This window comes from Vigna unguiculata, chromosome 10 (assembly GCF_004118075.2).
Source record: "Vigna unguiculata cultivar IT97K-499-35 chromosome 10, ASM411807v1, whole genome shotgun sequence".
In the NCBI taxonomy this organism is placed as follows: domain Eukaryota; kingdom Viridiplantae; phylum Streptophyta; class Magnoliopsida; order Fabales; family Fabaceae; genus Vigna; species Vigna unguiculata.
Window position 1 is genome coordinate 37910463 of NC_040288.1, and position 21753 is coordinate 37932215.

Here is a 21753-nt window from a genome sequence, read left to right on the forward strand (position 1 = left end):
AATGTTACACATGAACACTAAGATCTTCACCTACAGAGTGAAAACAATGTAAAGTGAGAAAAAAGTTGTAAAATTCCACATTCTCTATCTTCATTCCTGAAGTGGTACTTTTGAAGTGTTTGAAGAGGATTCACCATTGATCAAATTTCATTACACTATGCAAGAACACATAAACACTGCTAAGACGATTTACACCGCACCTAATTTTGGGTGATAAGAAGCAAAATAACAAATGAAAACTGAGAATCCCTGAACTCAAGCAATAGCAACTTGAACAGATTTGGATTTTGGAGGAGGGTGCTTCCCAACAACTACAGTGAGAACCCCATTTTCGCATTTCGCTGTTATTGCCGACACATCGGCATTCTGAGGCAAACGGAACTTCCTCAGCAAATTCTGAGACCCTCTCCTCTCCAGCCTGAGATACTTGCACCCTTCATCATCTCCATCGTGCCGTTTCCTCTTCCCATTGCTTCGTATCACAACTGTGTTCCCATCTTCAACTGTCACCTGAATTTCAGACTTGGAGAGACCAGGAACATCCATGAAGAATATAAATTCCTTCGGAGTCTCCAAAATGTCCACTGGAATCATGCTAGAAACCCCTCTGCTCTCATGCTGCTCATGCCCACCAGAAGAAGGGATAAACATCAACTTTTCCATGGTTTCAGGAATATTGAAGAGGTTGTTCACTGCAGCCGCCAAATCCACGTTTAACGAATCACCGATCCTGCTCATCTTCAATTCTCACACGCCAATGCAACCCGCGAAAACTCGGATTCTGAATTCATCTCCAACAAGAATCAGTAAAAAAGGACGAAACTTGGCATACCATGACAACTCACCAAAAAAATACAACATAAACATGCAAAAGGGAAAAACATCATAGAATTTACCAACCTTAGTTTGTGCTCGCCGAGAATCTAGAAAGGATTTTTGTTCAGATTGAGTTAGTTTAGTGATGATTGATTATAAGAGTTGTGCAGAAAATATAAATAGAAGAAGTTTGCGAAGAGTTAAGAAAGGTCTAGAGTAATTTGTTCCACATCTTCTGGAAACATCTCTTCGCTCACACGTGGAATTCTCTGGACAGTTGTGGAAAGTGAATGCCCTTTCTCTCTCTTACGTGTCAAAATCACATTTAGTTCTCCATGCATTTTATTTTCAAAAATATTTCATGAAGTTTTGTCTCTATTATGATCATACTTACCTTTTTAGTTCCACTCCTTCGTTAGCATTTTATCAAATTGGTTAATTCTACGAAAATGAAGCTTTTCTTAATATTTCGAGTTTACTAACCATGAAAACGTTGAGAGAGTGCAAAACCGTAAGGCTCAATTATTTTCTGTTCTTATTTTTAAGGGTTATTCTTAATTAGTTGGGTCTAAAGGTAGATTCATAGGATGTCAAGACCCTAAAGCAGATAAGGTCCCTCATTCTGTACTCATTTCTCAAAATCGTGCTCTCATTCTTCCCTTTTCTTAGAAGTTTTGCTAGGGTTTGGGTTTTACCCTTCTTCGCGTTAGCTCAACTCCATTCTTCATGTAAGTTGATTCTCCCCCATACCTTTTTCATTCACACTGTCATCATGATTCTAGCTAGGGTTCATCATGGTAACCCATTTTGAATCTATTCCACTGTTTTACAGCTCGTAAATCTGCTTCGTGATTGGTAGACTCACTTGCTTGGGTGTCGGGATATTCCCCTAACTTTTTTTAGGTAAGGGAAGCTAGGATTTATGATTTTTTTTAAAGTTATTTTGCTGATTTTTTGGTCTGTTGATATGGCTGTGATGCTTGAATGAGGCTGTTGGTCGAATAAAAATGTATGGTGTGTGAATATGTTTGATTGATGTGACACTACTCTTTTTTTCTACATTGCACACTTTTCGTAAAATGAAGATTTCTACTACGTTAACCGTTGGATCAAGCTGAAATTTTAACAGCTGATCCTTAACACATAATTCTTAACTTTAACCGGTCAGATTTTTAATCGGAGCTCTGTAGTGAGAACAGTTTTTATCGCAAGGTCACTATAGTTTTATTGTTGACAACACTGCACACTTTTCGTAAAATGAAAGTTACTACTTCGTTAACCGTTGGATCGAGATGATATTTTAACAGCTGATCCTTAACACATAATTCTTGACTTTGACCGGTAGGATCTTTAATCGGAGCTCTGTAATGAGAGCAGTTTTTATCACAAGATCACTATAGTTTGGTTGTTGATAGCATTGACCTTTGTTGCTTGTTTGGTGTACAACTTTCTTTATAGTTATTCAATTAAGTTGGTTCTTGTTTCATTTGGTTCTTGATTCAATCATATTAAATTTGAATATAAATACACAAATTTTAGAGCTTTACACAAGCTGTAAATTTATTTCTAAAATCTCAAAATTGTTTGCATAATGTGTTGTTAATTTGGATTGCTATGTTAAAGCATGAGATGAGTGAATATGCATGAGTAAAGATGGTTTATGGGTGGTGAATGATGAGTTTGGCATGATCTTGGTATGGAATATACATGAAAGGTTGGTTATATATGTGGTCATGAATTCGGTATGAGCAATAATGTTACATTGATGGTTGGAATCATGGTTTTGGTTGGGTTAGGACGTAATTTCACGATAGTTTCGTGGTGGTGCCTCATTGGTTAGGACGTAATTTCATGAGTCTCTAGGTGAGATCTCATGGTGGTGCCTCAGTGGTCGGGACGTAATTCCATGACCCCTGTTAGTGGGAGTTCATGATGGTGCCCCATCTATATCATTTAGTAAGGATTCAAGGTAAGGTTGCATCCTGATGTTATAAGGAGTCAGTTAGTCTCACATAGAGCGGACTGACTCCTGTGGTGAGAGTAGCAGGAGGCCCGAAACCCATTGAGGACTAACCTTGTGTGTGGGGTTGAGACATTGTAACACTTAGTTCGGGGGTGAGCAGCTCGGTAGAGCAGAGAATCCATCACAAGTGCAAGCATCTGCTAAATCCAACTAATTTATATGTATCCGGATGAGTCATGTCTAAGTCTTGATGTATTGTTTGCAAGTCATAACATGATGGGTTGACATATGTATCTTGAACTATGAAATTGTATGTAACTACATGATGAACTATTTTCCGGCTCTAGTTTACCCTTCTGTTGTTTGTTGTATGTCCTGTATGTGTGGTTTTCTCTTTTTGCGATGATCATCAATTTATTGATGTGAACAGATGCGAGAAACGTCCGTGGCCAACAGGGAGGTGATGGTTCCGCTGCGTCGCCCACATGTGCTGAATTCTATTATTTTGGGCTTTATTATAGGGTATGGCCCATGTATTAGCTTGTCTTTTAAATTGCAATTTGATTACTGTTGAACTTTGTATCTTGTTTTGTTTTTGCATCGTTGTGTGGCTTGAATATTGTAAAGAGTAGTGTTTATAATTATACAATTCCTTTATTTGTGGGATTGATTTCTCACACCATGATTAATTAAATTATAGAATGGATTTCTACTTATGCCTAGATCTCGGATAAATGAAAATTTTATTGATAAGACCTTTTCAATTGTAGCCAATATCTTATTACGAATAATTCTGACAACTTCAGGAGAAAAAAGGGCATTCACTTATTATAGAGATGGTGTGATTTGATTCCATTTTTTTTTTGACCGATTTCGGTAAAAAAAAAAATGGAATGGAAAAACCCCACACGTGTTGTCAAGAACTGCAGTACTATGTTATCCTGTGTGATGTTTACTTTAATTAAGATTATTGATTAAATGGGACGTTACAGAAAAATTTAAAAGCGGTATAAATTAGAGTTGATATTCTTTACTAAATTTTTTTATATTAAATATATTGTATTAATATTTTAAATATTTTTTTAATATATTTTAAAATATTAAAATTAATTATAACCAATATATTATAGAAACATAATAGAAGAATAATACAGAAAAAAATCCAAATTACGTAAATCAGGCCTAAAATAAACAAGTTTGTTGTCGGTGTTTTAATTGCCTCTTATCCTTTCTTAATTAATATTAATACAAAGATACATAAACACTCACTCAATAACGCATCTTTTTAAAGATATTAATGCTACTACTAAAATTGCATCATAACATTAGCAGTTTATTACTTAAAATAATCACTTAACTTTTTTTCCAACACACAAATAAAAATGATAATTTTCACTTTTAGAAAAAGTAAAAACATTTTTTACATGAATCAAAATAAAAAAACTTTCATTTTGTGAGACTTAAAATCCTGTGTAAGCCTATTAAAATAGTATAACTTTAAACTCTCTTGAAAATGATCTTAGTTATCCTTTTAAGGAGGCAAGCAACATGGAAATGTTAGTATCGAAGAATTTGGATTTTTGTTGTTGTTCTACCTTTATAATACACTAATTTATCACTAATTTTAATATTTTAAAATATATTAAAAAATATTTAAAATAATAATACAGTATATTTTGAATGTTCATTAAAAAATCAATAAAAAAATTGAATTCATTAATAGTGATATGCATAATCGTTTCATACACAAATGCAAAGAAATAAGAAAGGTCCCAAAATTTGGGCCTTTATGTGTCCAGATAAAAACCTGGCCGTGCACCACTATGTATTTCTCCCTATATCACAAAATCAGGAAAATTCCAATTTTGCACTTGATTTTTCATGATTTTCAGAATACAGAATCTGAAATTTAAAATTAATTTTTGAACGGCATGATTCGAAAGTCATGTTTTTCTTTTTTTTAAATAATCTAATATTTATTTTGATTTTAGTCTTTAAAAAAAGATAATTAATAAATAATCTAATATTTATTTTGATTTTAGTCTTTATAAAAAAACAGTTTTAATATTTATCTCTTAAAAAAATAAATTTTTTCTTTTATCCATATTATCATGTGACATTTGTTGTTGATGAATGGATGTTCAGCCAAAATCAATGATTCTTTTACACACTCTCTAAGGTACAATGTTATTACAGTTTACTTATAATGTTTTTAGAATTTTTAAAATAAATATTATTTATTTACATTAAAACAAAATTTAGAAGGATTAAAATAAAAAATGTATTGTACTTAGAATAGAACAAAAATTTGAATGGACTAAGAATAATATGTTTTAATTTTTAAGAATTTTTATTTTTTACAATAATCAAATTTGAAACATTTTTATTTTAAAGGAACCAAAATTTTTTAATTAGTTCTATTTCATTAAATTAAATGGTGTTACTTTATTAATGACACCTCTATTTTTTTGCAAATTTATAAAAATGCATGTTGAAGTTAAATTGAATAAACTTTCATGTACCAAAAGGAGTTTTAATTTTGAATAACTTCATTCTTGTATTAAGTGATAATATGCTTTTGAATACATAAATTTTAATTGTGAATTTAAATAATTCATAATAATCCAATATGGATATGTCTCTCCTTATCCTACATTTTAGAAATTATATAGGTTAGGCTAAAATGTCCTATGAATGTTTTGTCCAGTAACATTGTCAAATTCAAAGAAAGAATCATTGTGGAGAAAAAGGAAAAAGAAAATGCAATGGACATTTTAATCACATAAAAACATTAGGGCAGAAAAAACTTGTTGTTGACTTCCTGAACATATCAAGGGAGCAAGATTTGCCCCTAAAATATATCCTTCAGAATCACTTGTCCAGAAAGTGTTTGATGTTTTGTCTATACTAATCAGTTCCCAAACAGAATATATGCTCTGTTTAACATCCTAAGACTCTTTTTATATGCTCTGGTCAATAATAGTTGAACTAACATGACCTTTATATATTTATATATTCATGGCACATGCTTTATAACTAGCATATTAGCATACCTAGATGTGATCAACACATTCTTTTTTATTATTTCACTCACAGCATATAAAGTATGAATCAAAGTATTCACTTACGTGTACATTGAAAAGTTACAGTCAAAAAAGAGAAAAAAACATTCGAGTTATCCTCAATAAAGAGGAAAGATACAGCAAAAGGCATACCTTTTTGTCGTTAAATATTGTGGCTCTTAACTTAGGTTATGCTACATGAGAAAACAAAATCACTACCTAAGTGTTTGATATATGTCTGGTTACTATTTCTCAAACAGCATTTATTCTGTGTTTATTAAATTGTTTAATGCGCTCTGTTCTGTTCTGGTTGAACTGACAATGATTTTGACATTTTGTATTGTTACATAATTTGGTGGCACATGATTTAGACTATGCAAATCCTAATGAGATCTTCAAATTTAATGCATTTTTCTTATTATAGAAGATGGTCCAGGCCCCTAAAACTAATCTTGTCTTGGATACCATCCCAGTCTTCTGAAGCACATGATCAGTTAATAAATCTTTTGTTCAAAACATTTTGGGACCATTTTATTTATAAAACCATCATATTAAGGGAAGAGGGGACTAATTTTCTGAAATACCAACATAGCGATGTTAGCTTGTCAGATTTTTTTGGATATAACCATGATTTATACAAACAACATTACAAGAAAGCAAAAGAAATCATGTACACATTTTTCATTTTTTCAATGCCAAAAGAAACATAATACATTCTCTAATTCATTCTCTTTAGTTTCTCATAAATGTATCCAGGATCAAACCATAGGTTTAAATTTCAGTGTTTTATCTTTATATCTCCAACACACCCCCTCGTGCCTCTGAGGTATGTATATATATCTTAAGGATGATACTAGACATTAATGGATGGTCCGATTGCAACCGGATAGCAAGTGACACAATAAGTTGAGTAAACAACAAATTTTGCTAAGATAAACTTTAATTCATAATACTGATATAATCTTAAAACTGGATTTTAAGTCTAACTCAACCTTACAAAATCAATTTATAAGATAGGTTTGTACCATCTTATATACTATAAAATTGCGTTATTTATAGTCGACGTAGGATCTCTAACATTTTGTTACCATTTTGGATTGGCCTAACAAATAACAGTAAGAGAAGCCAATGAGAAAAACATTTTGGATTGGCCTAACAAATAACAGTAAGAGAAGCCAATGATAAAAACAAATTTGATTCTGATAATTAAGATGGAACATTTTAAACTTGCTGGTACAATCATCACCTTTTGCAAGAACGGAAAAAACAAGGTGTCCATTGAAATAAAAACGTTGGATGAAAATGCTAGGGTTGAATTGAAGGTGGTGTCAGCAACAAGAAGCATCAGCATGAGAAGTGGGAATAGGGACTATTGGACCACTGGGTTGTATGTGAAATATACATGAATTTGGCCTCTGCTAAGGCTCTTGTGATCTATGATTCACACTAGTGTTGGACCACAAACATTACTCACACATATGACCCATGAGGCATCCTAATTTATGTTTCCTATTCAGAAACTCATCATATGCTAGTGTTTCATTGTTTTCATGAATAAGGTATGCAAATTTTTTTTACAAAGATTACTGTTATTAATTGTGAACTTTAATTGTCAGAATCTGAATTACAGGGAACTCACATAAATATCAGAAGTTCTGGTATACAAAAAATTCATCTTCATACAAGAGAAGTTCTTCACTTTTGCTAAGAAATTTCATTACTGTCCTTGAAATTGAAGTTTGAAGAAATAGACAAAGCATATAATTGGAGTTTTCAGTGCTCTGTTAGATGAGGTTCCTAGGCCCCATATGCATTTAGAACCTTGCTAATGGTACCTCTGTACCAAAGAAAGCTAGTAAAGTGTATGCATAAAAAGGACAAGGATGTGGGCACCAACACTTTGTAGTTTGTGAGGAGGTAGATGAATTTGCTTAGTTTGAGTGCTTTTCACTGATGGGATCCTTGCTGGCTTGCTAACCAACCAACACCTTAATTTGTTGCTGTTTATGATTGCATGCTATGATGCCATTAGCAAACAAAAACAACAAAACCAACATATATACCTTGTTTTTCAGTTCAAATCCAACACGCAATCACACTCATTAACTCTGTTCCTCGGTGGTCTTTCTAATTCTTTTTTTCATCAAACTCATGTTGTTCTAATGTATTTCCAAGGCTTTTAGAACAACAAACAGAAACAAAATATCATGTCCAATCCAACCACCTAAAAGAATTTTTTTTTCATACCCTACAAATATCCTCATTATTATCATCTCTTTTCATTTCTGTAATATAATAATAAAGATTCCTATATTGTAAGGTTATAGTGCTATGACTTTCTAGGTTGCTTTACAACAAATGGTTGTTGATGTATACTTGATTGCATACCTCTGGAGCCTGGATATTGATACTATTATTATTTTATTATTATTATAATAATAATGGACAAACCTGAAATTGTTAAATCTAACAACTTTCCTGAAAATAAACTCATTAAGGAAGGTATTAGTTGCTCAATTCATAATATTTTTCAGTTTTGTTAATATTATATTCTTAATTCCTAAGCCTCTTTAAAAGTTACCTAGAGTTGGAGGTTTATTTTTCTTGTCCACAACCATTTCCAACTGAACCTATAATTAACCCCCCATGTAGCAAACATGATACATCACAACAGTTTTGGACAACTACATCATTCAGCAGTTACTGAAAATATATATTTATCAGATTGAAACGTTGTAACAACAATACAATCATAAAGGCAGTTTTAATTGATCTTATAAAACAAAGATAGTGATTTTATTTTTACCTTAGGAACTGTATTATTGGTTTAATTTTTTAATTTAAAAGATTAGCTGAACTCGGTTATCTGTCAGAAAAAAATTGATCAGAAACTGTGAACATAAATATAGAGCAGGTGGTGTGAGTCCATAAAATAGTTTCTCTTACTAAAAGAATGGTAAGAGAGGAAAAGTGAAAAATGTGATGGTCCAGAAAAAAAAGAGGGCATGCATGGAAAAGAGGAAGAGGCAAAGGAATTTGTCATTTTGCAGAGGTTACAAATCCCAAACACCTCACTAGAGGCCAAACAAAAGGGCAACTGGGTTTTCCAATTCTCCACCAAATATCTCATTCTTAGCTGTGTCCTAAACGGTGGGCCATGCACGTGTTTAAACCCTTCTCATCGCATCATTCACCATAGCCTTCCCTCAATTCCCCACCACCCAACCCCTCCTTTATAACTGAACCTTCCTTCCCTCACACCTTCCCATCACTCACCACACCAACACACCTTTCTCTCTCTCTCTCTTTTCATCTCGTTGAGGCATTTCATCAAACACCTTTGCAACATGGCCAAAGTGGGAAAACTTACAAAGCTGAAGTCAGCGATCAAGAGATGGCCCTCGTTGACCAAGCTCAGCCGCAGCAACAGCTGTGTCTCCTCCAGCAAAGGAGCCACCGGAGCATCCTCTTCATCCAAGGAACATGCACATGAACAAGAGCTTCATGCTGTTTATGTCGGGAAATCTAGGAGGCGCTACCTCGTAAACTCCGAAGTGATCGACCACCCTGTGTTTCAGGAGCTAGTGGATAAGTCTTGTTCGTCTCGTGATGATGGGGTGGTGGTGTCGTGTGAGGTGGTGCTGTTCGAGCACTTGCTGTGGATGCTTGAGAGCGAAGAGACCCAGTTGGGGTCCATGGATGAGCTGGTTGAGTTCTACTCTTGTGCATGCTGATCCACATCATGGTACCCATCGATGCTGACACACCTAGTAATAGCTGACTTCGATTGTTTCTCATGTGGTCGCCCAAACAAAACCAAACCATTGGCCATAACTTTGTGAATTCAGATTGATTCAATCTTAATTATATATATAAAAGTATTGTTGTTGTGTAAAGTGGGCATGTAGTTGACATGAATGTTCTATTCATTGTTGTGACTTTGTTTGAGGTGAATGAATCCAACGCCAATTCCAATCACCTGTCCCGTTTCTTCTTTCTTTACTTGAAAATGACACTGAATTGAAACGAAAACTATCGATTAGTTAAGCATTATTACGATTTAGGAATTGTCAAAAAAACGAGTAAATTAACTCCCGAAGATTAAACTCAAATCTATATCCCAAATTTTTTCAAAGGTGTTTTCACTTTCCGATTCAACTCATGTTTTATTAGTGTTATATTTTTTAAGCGATCTTTCTTTTGAAAGATTTGAAATGATATCAGAGTATCAGAGCTGAAGTTGTATTGATGATCGGTTTAGAAGGTTTTTGTATCGAAAGTTTTTCCAATAAAATTGTGATGAGCAATAATCTTTCATTTCCAATTTCTTATTGATCAGACGACACCTGAATTTGAACTAGAAAAAAAAGATTTGTACTCCCTCATTTTATCACTCGGTCATGATGTCAATAAAAATATAGATATTAAGTTTATGAGAATACTCTTCCTTTTCTTTCTATTGAAAAATTGAAAAACAACCTTGAAACAAATCACAATCATTAACTATTCTTTTATGAATTATTCTTAAATATTTGAATATAAAATGGTACAAATAGGAATACTTGAAATTAACCCAAGAAAAAAGTGTCAATATAAAAAGACTCAAAATTAATGAAAATATGGATAAGAAATAAAAAATGAAAAAGTAGAACGATAAAAACGGATAAACCCGTTAATTTAAAAGTTTTAATTGAAAGTAGTCTCGATAAAATACTAATCAACCCGTTAACTTAAAAGGTTTAATCGAAAGTTCTCTTGATGTTCATGTCTCATTAGTTTCATTCTTTCATAGTATCCCTAAAAAGATCCTTCAAATTGATGATTAGGATTTAGATTTAATTCCCTGTGTATATTTCATTTTATAATAAATTAGATAATTTATTATACCAGACGGGCAATGTCTCATGTCTATTTGTAATTAAATCAGATTTCAGTGATGCAATACATTTATGCGAACACAGAAGTCAACTAAAGTTACACTCTGTCTTTATAATTGCAACCCAAAGATCACTATCGAACATATCAAGTTCGATTCCTGTTTAAAACCTTAGGATATGACACCAGTTAATAAATAGACATGGGCTTATAACATATACTAAGTTTAGACTATTATATTTCTAACATTATGGATTATGTTTTGTTATTTTGTAGTATAAAATGACAGCCTATATTTTGATTTTACTATTAAAAATATACTAACCTAAATTGCATTGTGTTGTGTGCATGAAAATGAGTGAACCCAGATGGACCGCTCTAACCTAAATTGACAGGCCTAACTTAGGTGACAGAAGTTTTGGTGGTGACATGTTACTATTTTGAATCTCATGTCGAAGATTGGTGAGGGAATGCAGCAATATGATAGGGACAATATTATTGGTAGGTTTTTGGCACCAATAAGGAAGAGTTATAGCTTCTTCTAGTGCTGGTTGCTTGGGGGGAAAGAGAGGATAATTAGGCCACTTACTTTTTACTCATTAATGGTTCGTGTTTGTTGTTGTTGTTAGGTGAGTAACTGTGATTAATAATTGCTTATGATACTTGTGATAGTGTTTAACCTTAAGAATTTTTAATGACAGTGGCTTCACAGACACTTAGGTTTCTGTTTCATCTACTATTGTTCTTTCACTCCTACTTATGAAGCTGTAATGCATTAGTTAATATCTTAAACCATATTTCTAGTGGTGTTAGTCTCATGTCGAATCAGCTGAGTATAACCGTTGGTTATTGGATGCTGTCATTCAAGTATACCTCATTGGTTTACATCATGTCAATTCTTTTGTTACCTGTCCTATACGTTTATAAGAAAAAAAGAAAAAATTTGTTGACATATTCATCGAGGAGTCTTAGGAGTGTTTTTGCTTCAGCTTTAAAGAATTAACTCCAATATATAAGCAAGAATTAATTCCAATATATAAGCAAGAATTAGTTGCTTCTCATTCAACGTGAATTTTTTATCCTTTAATTGATTTTGGAAACCAAACACGTACTGATTCTGCGTTAAAAAATCAATTTTATATTAATTTGACGCATAACCAAACACGCACTCAATAAAATTGTGATTTTTGTTTCGTTCATCGTTGGATTAGATTAAAATTTTGACAACATATCTGAGACGTAAGATTATTGATTTTGATTATTAGGATGGTAAATTAGATGTCTGTGATTAGAGAAATCCGTCTAACATTGTTGCTTTTTTTTTTTTTTTACATTTATTCTTATGTAAGAACATTATTATCTTTTGTTATGAAATTTATGGATGTCCATTGAGTTGCTATCAGTTACCTATGATTGATTGTTATTGATGTTATCATTAGTATTGTAACCATTGAGTTGTATTCTTGGGTTGTCTTTTGTATCTATAAATAGGGACTTCTCCTACTGATAAATGACAGAAAATCAGTCTCTACTCTCTATTTTCTTTCTCTCAATTATTTTATAACAGTTTTGATATATTAGGTGATTAATAAGCAATTGTTTATGATTTTTTATTGAATCTCTAATACTCATTTGATTTTAGTGAAGCTTGATTTATTCATTTATGTGTGTAAATTTGTACTTCTTATATCAAAAATGTTTTTTATGTTAAAAATATTGGTATTATCTTTTGTAATTATTATTATTACTTTTTTTGGTAGTTGTTATTATTTTTTTATCAAATTTTTCGATAAATCCTACCTAGCAACTCATATATCATGAATAAAAAAATTGAAAACATATTAAAATTGTGAATTTTAATGAAGATTTCAACCACTTTTCACCTAGCTGTGATCCAATTCCAAACTTCAAAAAAATGTGGGGGAAGTAAAATGAGATTTGTGGATGGCAAGAAAAGAAAGAAAAGTGGGATGAATGAATATGTACCTAGGTCACGTTTTCATTATACAAAAAATCATGATTTCTTAATTAGCTCAAACATTAATGGATGTCCCCAATATCTGAACATGTAATTGGATCAGCCAAAAGAGAGTGATGTTTGACTTATTTTGTTGTCATCAAGAGTATTTGACCATACATTAAGAATAAGATTGAAAGGGTTGAAAAAGTCTTGGACATTGAGGACCTGTCTTGAATTCAATCACACATCAAAATCCAATACTATAAAGAACATGGGGATCAGTAATGAACAAAAAGAAATAACTATTACAGTAACACACGCAAGCATAAGTGCTTTTCATCATTTTACAAACAAAAAGTGCGTTAGATGCGACACTAACTATGATCTCTACCGAAATTACAGGATCTAGTTCTCCTGCTTGGTTGGTTAAGTATCGGTGCTTGAATGAAAGGGTAGCATTTGTTGTCTTTTTTCCAAAAAAGAATTTGCTTATGAAATACAAATTTTGTGTTTTAGCGAAGACAATCATATTTTAATAACTAAATTTTGATATTTCTTTATAGTTTGATGTAACATTTTTAAATGGTTTTGAGATATAGAAGAAAAAAAAAATGAGTTAAATATGTTTTTGTCTCTTAAGTTTTAGTGAAATTTTAGAATTAGTCACTCTTCAAAATTTTTGACCAATTTAGTCCTTTATCTCTAAAAAATGCATGAATTTAGTCATTTTAACCAAATTTTATTAAGTTTATCTGACGTTTCAAGCGCATCTCATGATGGTATTTGAATTGTTTACACTGTTTGACACATTTTCGCTTCAAGGTTAATTCAAATATTATCATAAAATGCGTTTAAAATGTCAAATAAACTTAACAAAATTTGGTAAGAACTAAATCCACACATTTTTAACCCATAAAAAATAATAGATTATCTAAAAGATATCATCTCAGATTATAAGAATAAATTGTCAAAATTTAATTATTAAAAGATTATTCTCCTTTTATATATAAAAAAGCTTGCTTGGTTAAGACTCTAAATTTTTTGGTCCCATGTGATTCCTTACGAAGAGGGTAAAGGAAGCTAAAAAATCTCACCCCTTTTAAAAAAATCTAATTTAGTTCGATTATAATTATATTTCATATGAAGAATAAGAGTTGTTTTTTTTAATAATATGCATAGACGTAGACTTATCTCAAAAAAGAAAGAGAGAAATTTAAAAGATGAAAGTTATTTTCACATTTATGTTTTCAATTTATTATTATTTACAAAATAATAGAAATGGGGTACACTTTGATGCTAACTTAACTATTTTACTGAGCATACTCTGAAATCGTAGCTGGAGTTGAATTTAGGATTATATAGTTTATTTTACTTTAGGTGTATGCATAATTCTGAACATCTATTGTTCTTCATTTGTGTACTGAAGAATTCTGTTAACAACTGTAAATGCTGTCGAACTAGGCTGTCGCATTCATTGACAGATAAGGTTAGAGCAGAGTTTCAATTTCTTATTTTATTTATTTATTTATTTTTACATTTCATCAATCGCCCACTGTTTTCACATATATGAAATCTTATATTTATTCAAGCAGTACTGATATTTCTAAATCTAGATATATTTAAAATTAAAATTTTTTTTGAAAAATTTCAGCAAAGAAAAATATTTCATTCACCCGTACAGAAAGGGTAAAGTATGTACGTTTTATGAAACTAATTTTATATATTACAATTTTGTATGTTCTAGTATGCTAATATTATTATAATTAATAATTAATTATAATTATTAATTATTATAATGGTTAGTTTGAATTTTTTAAAGCTATCAAAATAGAGAATTTGGTTCGGTTCGACCCGACCCATTATTAGGGAGTCAAAAAAATTTGAATCTGATCCGGTCCACCACGGGTTAGTGAGTTAAACAGGTTGGTTCACTAGTTCGTTTAATTAAAAAAATACAACTTTTTTTTCTTCAATCTCAAAAAAATTAAATTATAATTATGGTTAAAATCTAAATAAATTTCAATAGACTCTAAATACAATTCAAAAGTATGTTAAAGTCCAAATACAAATTACCAATATGTTGATTAAAAAAAAAAAACTTAACCTGACCCAAATATAAAGTCCAATATAATAAAAAAACACTTGTGTGATTTTTTATTTGTAGGTTGACTCACCTGACTCACCACAGGTTTAATATGAATGAACCGGGTTCTAGTCCGGATCAAGAATTAACCTGTATCAACCAAATCTGACCCAAATCCGTAATGCACCAAGTTAACTCGCGAGTTTCAACCGATTTTGATTGTTTATAATTTTTTAAACAAATAATTGAAAAACCGACTCAACTAAATTAAAAAAATATTTATAAACTGTATAGTTCACAGGTGAAATTAATGTTTTAAAAATAAAAAATTGTTGTGTGGTATGAGGGTTGAGGCCCACAAAAGGACATAGGTTGAGTGATATAAATTTTGGTAAGATTTAGTTAAAGATTTGAACTTTGTAGTCGTGAATGAATTGATATGTGTAGGGCATGTGCATCATTGTCACAGTTTCATATGCTATAGATATGCATGGCTTGGTTATGCAGCAAAAACAATGGGCATTGCGTGGTTTAAAATGGTTTGTTTATGCACATCATGTATTCATTACGTAATGTTTCGTTCGTACATCACCCTAAAAGGAATCATCAAGCATGAAGCATGACGAAATGCTTAGAAGAACATGAGAACATGTTGAATGGGTACGAAACATTTAAGTGGTAAGTGCTAGCTGTTTAAAGGTGCAGAAACCAATCATCACACTCCAAAAAAGCAACTATCTCTTTCTTCTTATTATTTACATTTTTTAGGAGTAATTTCGTTTTTTTTTTTGTGATTTTTTATTTAAAAGATAAGGGTCTTTTAAATGGATAAGTATTTTTGTTATATCAAAACTTTAATTCAAATTGAAAGGGCCACATGACAAAAAAGTAGTATGCACTTCAAATCCAATGATCTTATTACGAGGTTCATCCTCACATTTTGGTGACAATGAAGACCACAATAGGATATACCCCAATAATCAGAATCAAGTTGGGTTGGATATTTAAATTTGTGTTAAATATGTTTTTGTCATTTAATTTTCAGTAAATTTTGAAATTAGTCTATTTCAAAATTTTAAATTAATTTAGTCATTCATATTTCGAAATACGTGGATTTAGTCCTTTTGATCAAATTTTGTTAAGTTGATTTGATGTTTCGTACACATTTCAGGATTATATTTGAGTTGTTTATAATGTTTGACAAATTTTTGTTTTAATGTTTTTAAGTCAAATACTATTATGAAACACGCTTGAAATGTTAAATAAACTTAATAAAATTTGATTAAAATAACTAAATCCACTTATTTTGAAAAATGAATGACTAAATTGATCTAAAGTTTGAAAATTGACTAATTCTAAACTAAAAGCATATTTAACCTTTAAATTTTAGTTGATGTAGAAAATCTCCTAGAGAAATTAGAACAAATTTGAATTATAAAAAAAAAACTTGACTCATTTATTTATTGAATGGCTAAAAACATGTGAGGATGATTATGATTATGTGATACATGATTAATCAATCACATATTGATAATATTGTCAACAACGTTTGTGTATGGTAACTTTCAAGCCATGAGCCATGGATAATATTGTCATCATCCTATATTTAACTGTGTGACCTGGCACCAAGTTGAACTTGTAAAATCTGCACAAAATAGCTAGCACCATTCTCATCTGCAGATATGCAGAGTCCTTGCCAAGGCATATCCTAGGGCCTGCCTATAGGTGCAAAGGAAAACAATGAAACACCAATTTTGGATTGTTATCACATCATATTACAGAGTTTTGAAGAGATCAAAGTGTTAGGCTTTACAAAGGAATTTCACTAGGAAGACACAACACTAATGAGACCTGAGTCCAACCACATAAGACATTAACACCATTTCCTAACCAATGCCTTATGTGGTTGGACTCACGTCTGTGTTGTGTCTCGCCAGTGAAATCCTCTTTGTAAAACCTAATACAAATACAAAGTACCTGAAAAGCAGTGAATTTGAATGGAGACTCGTTCTTTAGAACACCATCTTTGAACCATCTCTCAGGGACAAATGAAGCTGCATCAGGACCCCAATTATATTCCATCCTTCCCATAGAGTATGGAACATATGTTACCATACCTCCTGCCTTTACTTTCGTTCCATCTGGCAATACATCATCCTCTAATATGCCCTTAGGATCCTACAATTCAACACTGATGTTCACAAAAAACTGGTTCATGGAAGAAAAAGTAGTACATTTAAAGCAACAACCTTAGTGAAGTCAACCTCTCTTTAAAAGTACATGAAAATGCTTTGCTTGTGATAAGATAAATCCAAGAGAAAAATGTGTTTTGTTAATAGATTGTTGAGAATTCGGGTGTGAGTCTAAATCACAGTAATAATGAAAAAGATGGTAAACCTTATGTTTAAGGTTTTGGATTGAAATTGGTGTCAATTCTTATGTGGGTTGGATTCCACTCACATTTATGTAATGAATTATGAATTCTTCCTTAGAAAAAAGAAATACGTAAGTGATATTAAAGTCAATGGTTTATTTTGGTGACTGACTTAGACCATTGTGATAAAAACAACAACACAACAATGATGCTTGAGAGGATGAAGATCTTTGTGTTTATAGAATATAGGGATTAAGACTGAAAATTGAGAAACTTAAAGACACATTTTAAGTGTGAGGTAATTTGGTTTTTGAGCAATAATTAAAAGGAAAATTGTTGTTTGAGCAATAATTAAAAAGTTACCTCACATTTTTGTGGATTTTTCATACCTAGAACTAAATCAATGTAGGAAAATGCATACCTGAGGAACTGCTGGATACAATCTTAAGGTCTCTGTTATGACAGCATGCAGATAGTGCAATCTCTCTAGTGAATCTTTATTCAAAAGCCTTGAAAATTGCTCTACTCTTTGATTGAATGATTCTGAGTCCTCTTTGTCACATTGAGGCAAGGAAATGTTCTGTTCTTTTGCATGATTCTCCTCAAAAAGTTTCAGCTCCAGGTAAAGTTTTTCAGCAACATGAGCATGTGTCATTACCATGTATATGGCCCATGACAGGGTTGTTGCAGTTGTGTCTCTCCCAGCAATCACAAAGTTCAACACAATATCTCTCAAACTCTTGTCCGTTGCATTGCTTTCTCCTAGTTCTATGAATCTTGATAATATATCATGCTTCATCTGTTTTTTAACATAGGTCATGAATCAATTTGTGTTTGATCTTTACTATGTGGTTAGGATATAAAACTACCTGATTTTGTTGTCCACTTTTTCTGACATCTTCTATCTCTGCCTTCCTTTTCCGAATCACTGAGTAGGTGAAATCATCAACAACTTTGATACTCTTCTCAAGTTGTGCTTCAGAGCCTATACTTAAAATTTTTTTGATCTTCCAAAGTGGATCAATGAAGCGAAGTGTTACTATGATATTTGCAGTGTCAAATGCATCAGCAAAAGTATTCTTTGGTAAATTGGAAGATAGTGTTCCAATTTCCACTCCAAATCCAACCTTACATATGGAGTCCAAAGTCATCCTCATCAACAGTTCCTGGTAATTAACATTTCAACCATCATCAACTGCATAATCTCCTACTTTGTATAATTTGAAAACAAAATTAAGAACATAAAGAATGGTTGCAGCACCTGCATGTCTATTTCTTGGTTAAGAATAGATGCATGACTGAGAATGGCAGAAAGTTTCAAGGCATATTCCCTGAAAACTTTGGTGCTAAATTCCCTTAAATTTCTGGATGCAAACTCTAAGCTTGCAGTTTTTCTTTGTTTCTTCCAACTCTCACCATCAACATTAAATATCCCATCTCCAAGAAGCACTTCCATATATGAATGGTACACTTCACCCTGCAATCAGAACCACAAACTTTTCCATAAAAAACTGAGGAATTACAACACCAATGATACTTGAGACCAATCACATTAGGAATTGACACCACTTTCAACCTAAGACCTTAAGATTTTGGATTTATAGGTTTATGATACTCTACTGTTTCATTTTCACCTAATGTGAGACTTAAACTCACACTTAAATTTCCAACAGTTTAAACTTCTAAACTGATAGAGTAAAATCCTTTTACATAGTTGAACAATAAAAAAACATTCCTAATATGATTTTTAAGACAATTATTGTAAGAGTTCAAAGATTTACCATGTAAAAACAGGTTATGATCATTGCATGCATGCACTATATAATAAAAGTAGTATGACTCAAACATTTGATGTAAATTACCTTTGGATAATTATTGAAGTTGGTCTTAAGTACATGTTCTACATTAGCAGGATCAGCAATGTAAGTGTAAGTTGTGAAAGGCATAGGAACCACAACAGTTTTTGATTTGGACAAATAATTGACAAGCCAATCATGCATTCTGTCATAGTTCATCAACTGTTCAATAGCAGCTCCAAAAAAAGGCCAAGTTTTTGGACCTTTCTTGTTTCTTTGACTCCATCTATGGATCAACATCCATGAAACAACCATGCATATCAGTACTACTAACCCTCCCATGTTTCATAGGTCCCTAAAGGGAGCAACTGATGCAAAGTTCCTCTCAAAACCTTATTTTTAAGACATGAAAATGAAGTGCATACGAAAATATAACATGTCACAAAACATGCATGTTTTTTTGTTTTTTACAAGCACAAATGGTGCATGCTTTGTGTGATTTGTTTATGTTTATCTTTCAACAATTGAGAACATAGGTTGTTAAAATGTAGGTACCTAACTGGTTTATTTATTGGTTTTTAGTTATGGGTTAGCAGCTTTGTCACATTCTTTCAATGCTTATGGTTTGAGAACTTCAAAGATAAAGAAAATATTCATTTGTTTCGTGCCATTGAGCTAAACAGAATAGAACAACCAATATGGAGATGATCTTCTTTAATTCTTCTCTTATATAATTTAATCATTTAATATTGATCTTATTTTAATGAAAAGATTTAAATATATAATTTGTACATGTTTTAAGAAATAAATTTTGTAACATATAAAATCTAAAGTGTGAGTTGCGGTGTTGAAATATTAACCACTTGAGTGATATTCATCTCACATCAGTATTTTAACATCTCAGCTACTTAATTTCTTATTAATTAAATTACCACAATTTATTGTTAATTAAATTGGCATAAGTTATCTATTGTCAATATAAATTTATTTCACGCCTTCATTCAATTAAAAATCATTAAGTAAATTTTAAATAAATATTTCACAAGTTATGCTAATATTAACTTTTAGACTTTCTTTGGTTGATAAAAATACAATAAGGAAAAAAGAAAGAAAAAAAAAGTAGAGAACATAATTTATAATTCTTGATAATTCTTCATTTTAGAAAATAAAGAAAGTAAGAGAAATATGCAAAGGCATGAAAATATATAGTTATTTTTTCCACAAACTTAATCGGATAAATTTAAAAGATAGGTTTAATTAAATTTTAATCCTTTATAAATTTTAGTATTTTTAATTAAGTTTTTATTTAATTTCTTATTTATTTATGGGTACTTCACATTTTTATAACTTTCAATTGAAGTGCTATTTAAATTTTTTTCCGATTTGGGTATGTGTTCACGTTGTTTGAAGAATTTCTTCTTGCACCTCATGTTTTTTTACTGCACCCTATGTCAAATTTACCTTCTCTTTTTTCCTTCTCCTACCCTTGCACTCCATGCTTTTCTCCACCTTCACTCCATCTTCTTCTTCTACCTCCACTTTCACCTCATCATCTTCTTTCACATTCACCCTAAAAAACATTTACAAGGATCTTTTAAAACAAATAGAAATATCATAATAATATAAGGTGTAAGAAAAAATATAAAAAATCAATAATGTATAGGTAAATTGTAAGTTTCCAATTTCACAATCTATATGCATTCCAGATTGTACAATCTGTAATGTAGAATTACATTACGATTCGTAATATAATTTTGTATTATGGATTGTACAATTCAAAATGTAAATTTGCATTATGAATAGTATAATCTAAAATATAAATTTGTATTACGAATTTTATAATCTTAAAAATGTTTTTGTATTATGGATTATATAATCTATAATATATAATATATGTGGATTACATGATTCAAAACAATAATTACAACAAGGGAAATTTAAAACAATGAGGGTGGAGGAAGAAATTTTCTCTTATTTATTTGTTTTCAGATATTAAATTGTAGTCTTTACATCTCTTAGTACATGAAAACAAGGGAGCAAGATGACAAAATAAAATAGAGTGGTATCATCCAATAAAAAAAATAGTTCAATTAATATAAAAATATTAAGTAATAAACAAGAAAAAAGTTAATAAGAATTCAATTAAAAATGCTTAAATTTACGAAAAATTTAAACCTTAATTAAATATATAAAAGTATATCAATTATATTTTTTCCCATAAAAACAATTAACGAATAATTTTATATATTTATTATTTATAAATTAATTTATTATTATTATTATACGTATTCACGGTCAGATTAATTAAATATTGGTTAATTGGTTATCGATAACAATTTTTTATAATCTATCATCAATATCCCTTGTAAGATAATATTAACAATCAATGTATTACTTTTTTTTTATTTATCAAAAACTTTTAAAAGTATATTTATTTCATGGTAAATAGTGACTTACTATAATTTATTCTTTATCATTATTACTCAAAAGTTCTTATTTGAACCTAAGATAGTCCTCTATAGGTAAATTTTGGGAGGAGGTTGTGAACTTGAGAATGATAGATAATTGCTTCAACAATTAGATTCAACAAAACTCTTCATATTGGTAAGAATATTTAATGATCACCATAGAGTTAGAGCAATAAAGATTTTTTGCTATTTCATATTAATCACGATATTATTTTATATCAAATATAAAATTAGACATTTCTTAACATTTGAAGTAAAATAATCAAAATATTAAAACACGATAACAATCACGTCACACTCTTAATGCAAAAAATTAAATGACAAATATTCAATTGAAAAATACAAAATACTTAGTA

At 31.0% G+C, this 21753-nt stretch overlaps 3 protein-coding genes across 3 annotated transcripts; 1 reads left to right on the forward strand and 2 right to left on the reverse strand.

Annotated features, from left to right (window-relative positions):
- Positions 1 to 49: 49 nt before the first annotated feature.
- LOC114166719 (17.4 kDa class III heat shock protein) lies at positions 50 to 1033 on the reverse strand. The gene is made up of 2 exons (XM_028051499.1): positions 901 to 1033; positions 50 to 781 (listed from the first exon to the last, which is right to left on the reverse strand). The coding sequence occupies exon 2, from the start codon at positions 736 to 738 to the stop codon at positions 256 to 258; it is 483 nt and encodes a 160-aa protein (XP_027907300.1). The 5' UTR covers positions 739 to 781; positions 901 to 1033; the 3' UTR covers positions 50 to 255.
- A 7696-nt stretch (positions 1034 to 8729) lies between these two features.
- Positions 8730 to 9819, forward strand: LOC114166365 (auxin-responsive protein SAUR78). Its single transcript, XM_028051083.1, has one exon. The coding sequence runs from the start codon at positions 9189 to 9191 to the stop codon at positions 9573 to 9575; it is 387 nt and encodes a 128-aa protein (XP_027906884.1). The 5' UTR covers positions 8730 to 9188; the 3' UTR covers positions 9576 to 9819.
- Positions 9820 to 16212: 6393 nt separating this feature from the next.
- On the reverse strand, positions 16213 to 18675 carry LOC114167669 (cytochrome P450 704B1). Its single transcript, XM_028052787.1, has 5 exons — positions 18395 to 18675; positions 18003 to 18299; positions 17555 to 17932; positions 16737 to 16937; positions 16213 to 16478 (listed from the first exon to the last, which is right to left on the reverse strand). Exons 1-5 carry the CDS (start codon positions 18587 to 18589, stop codon positions 16299 to 16301), a joined length of 1251 nt encoding a protein of 416 aa, XP_027908588.1. The 5' UTR covers positions 18590 to 18675; the 3' UTR covers positions 16213 to 16298.
- Between the last annotated feature and the right edge of the window lie 3078 nt (positions 18676 to 21753).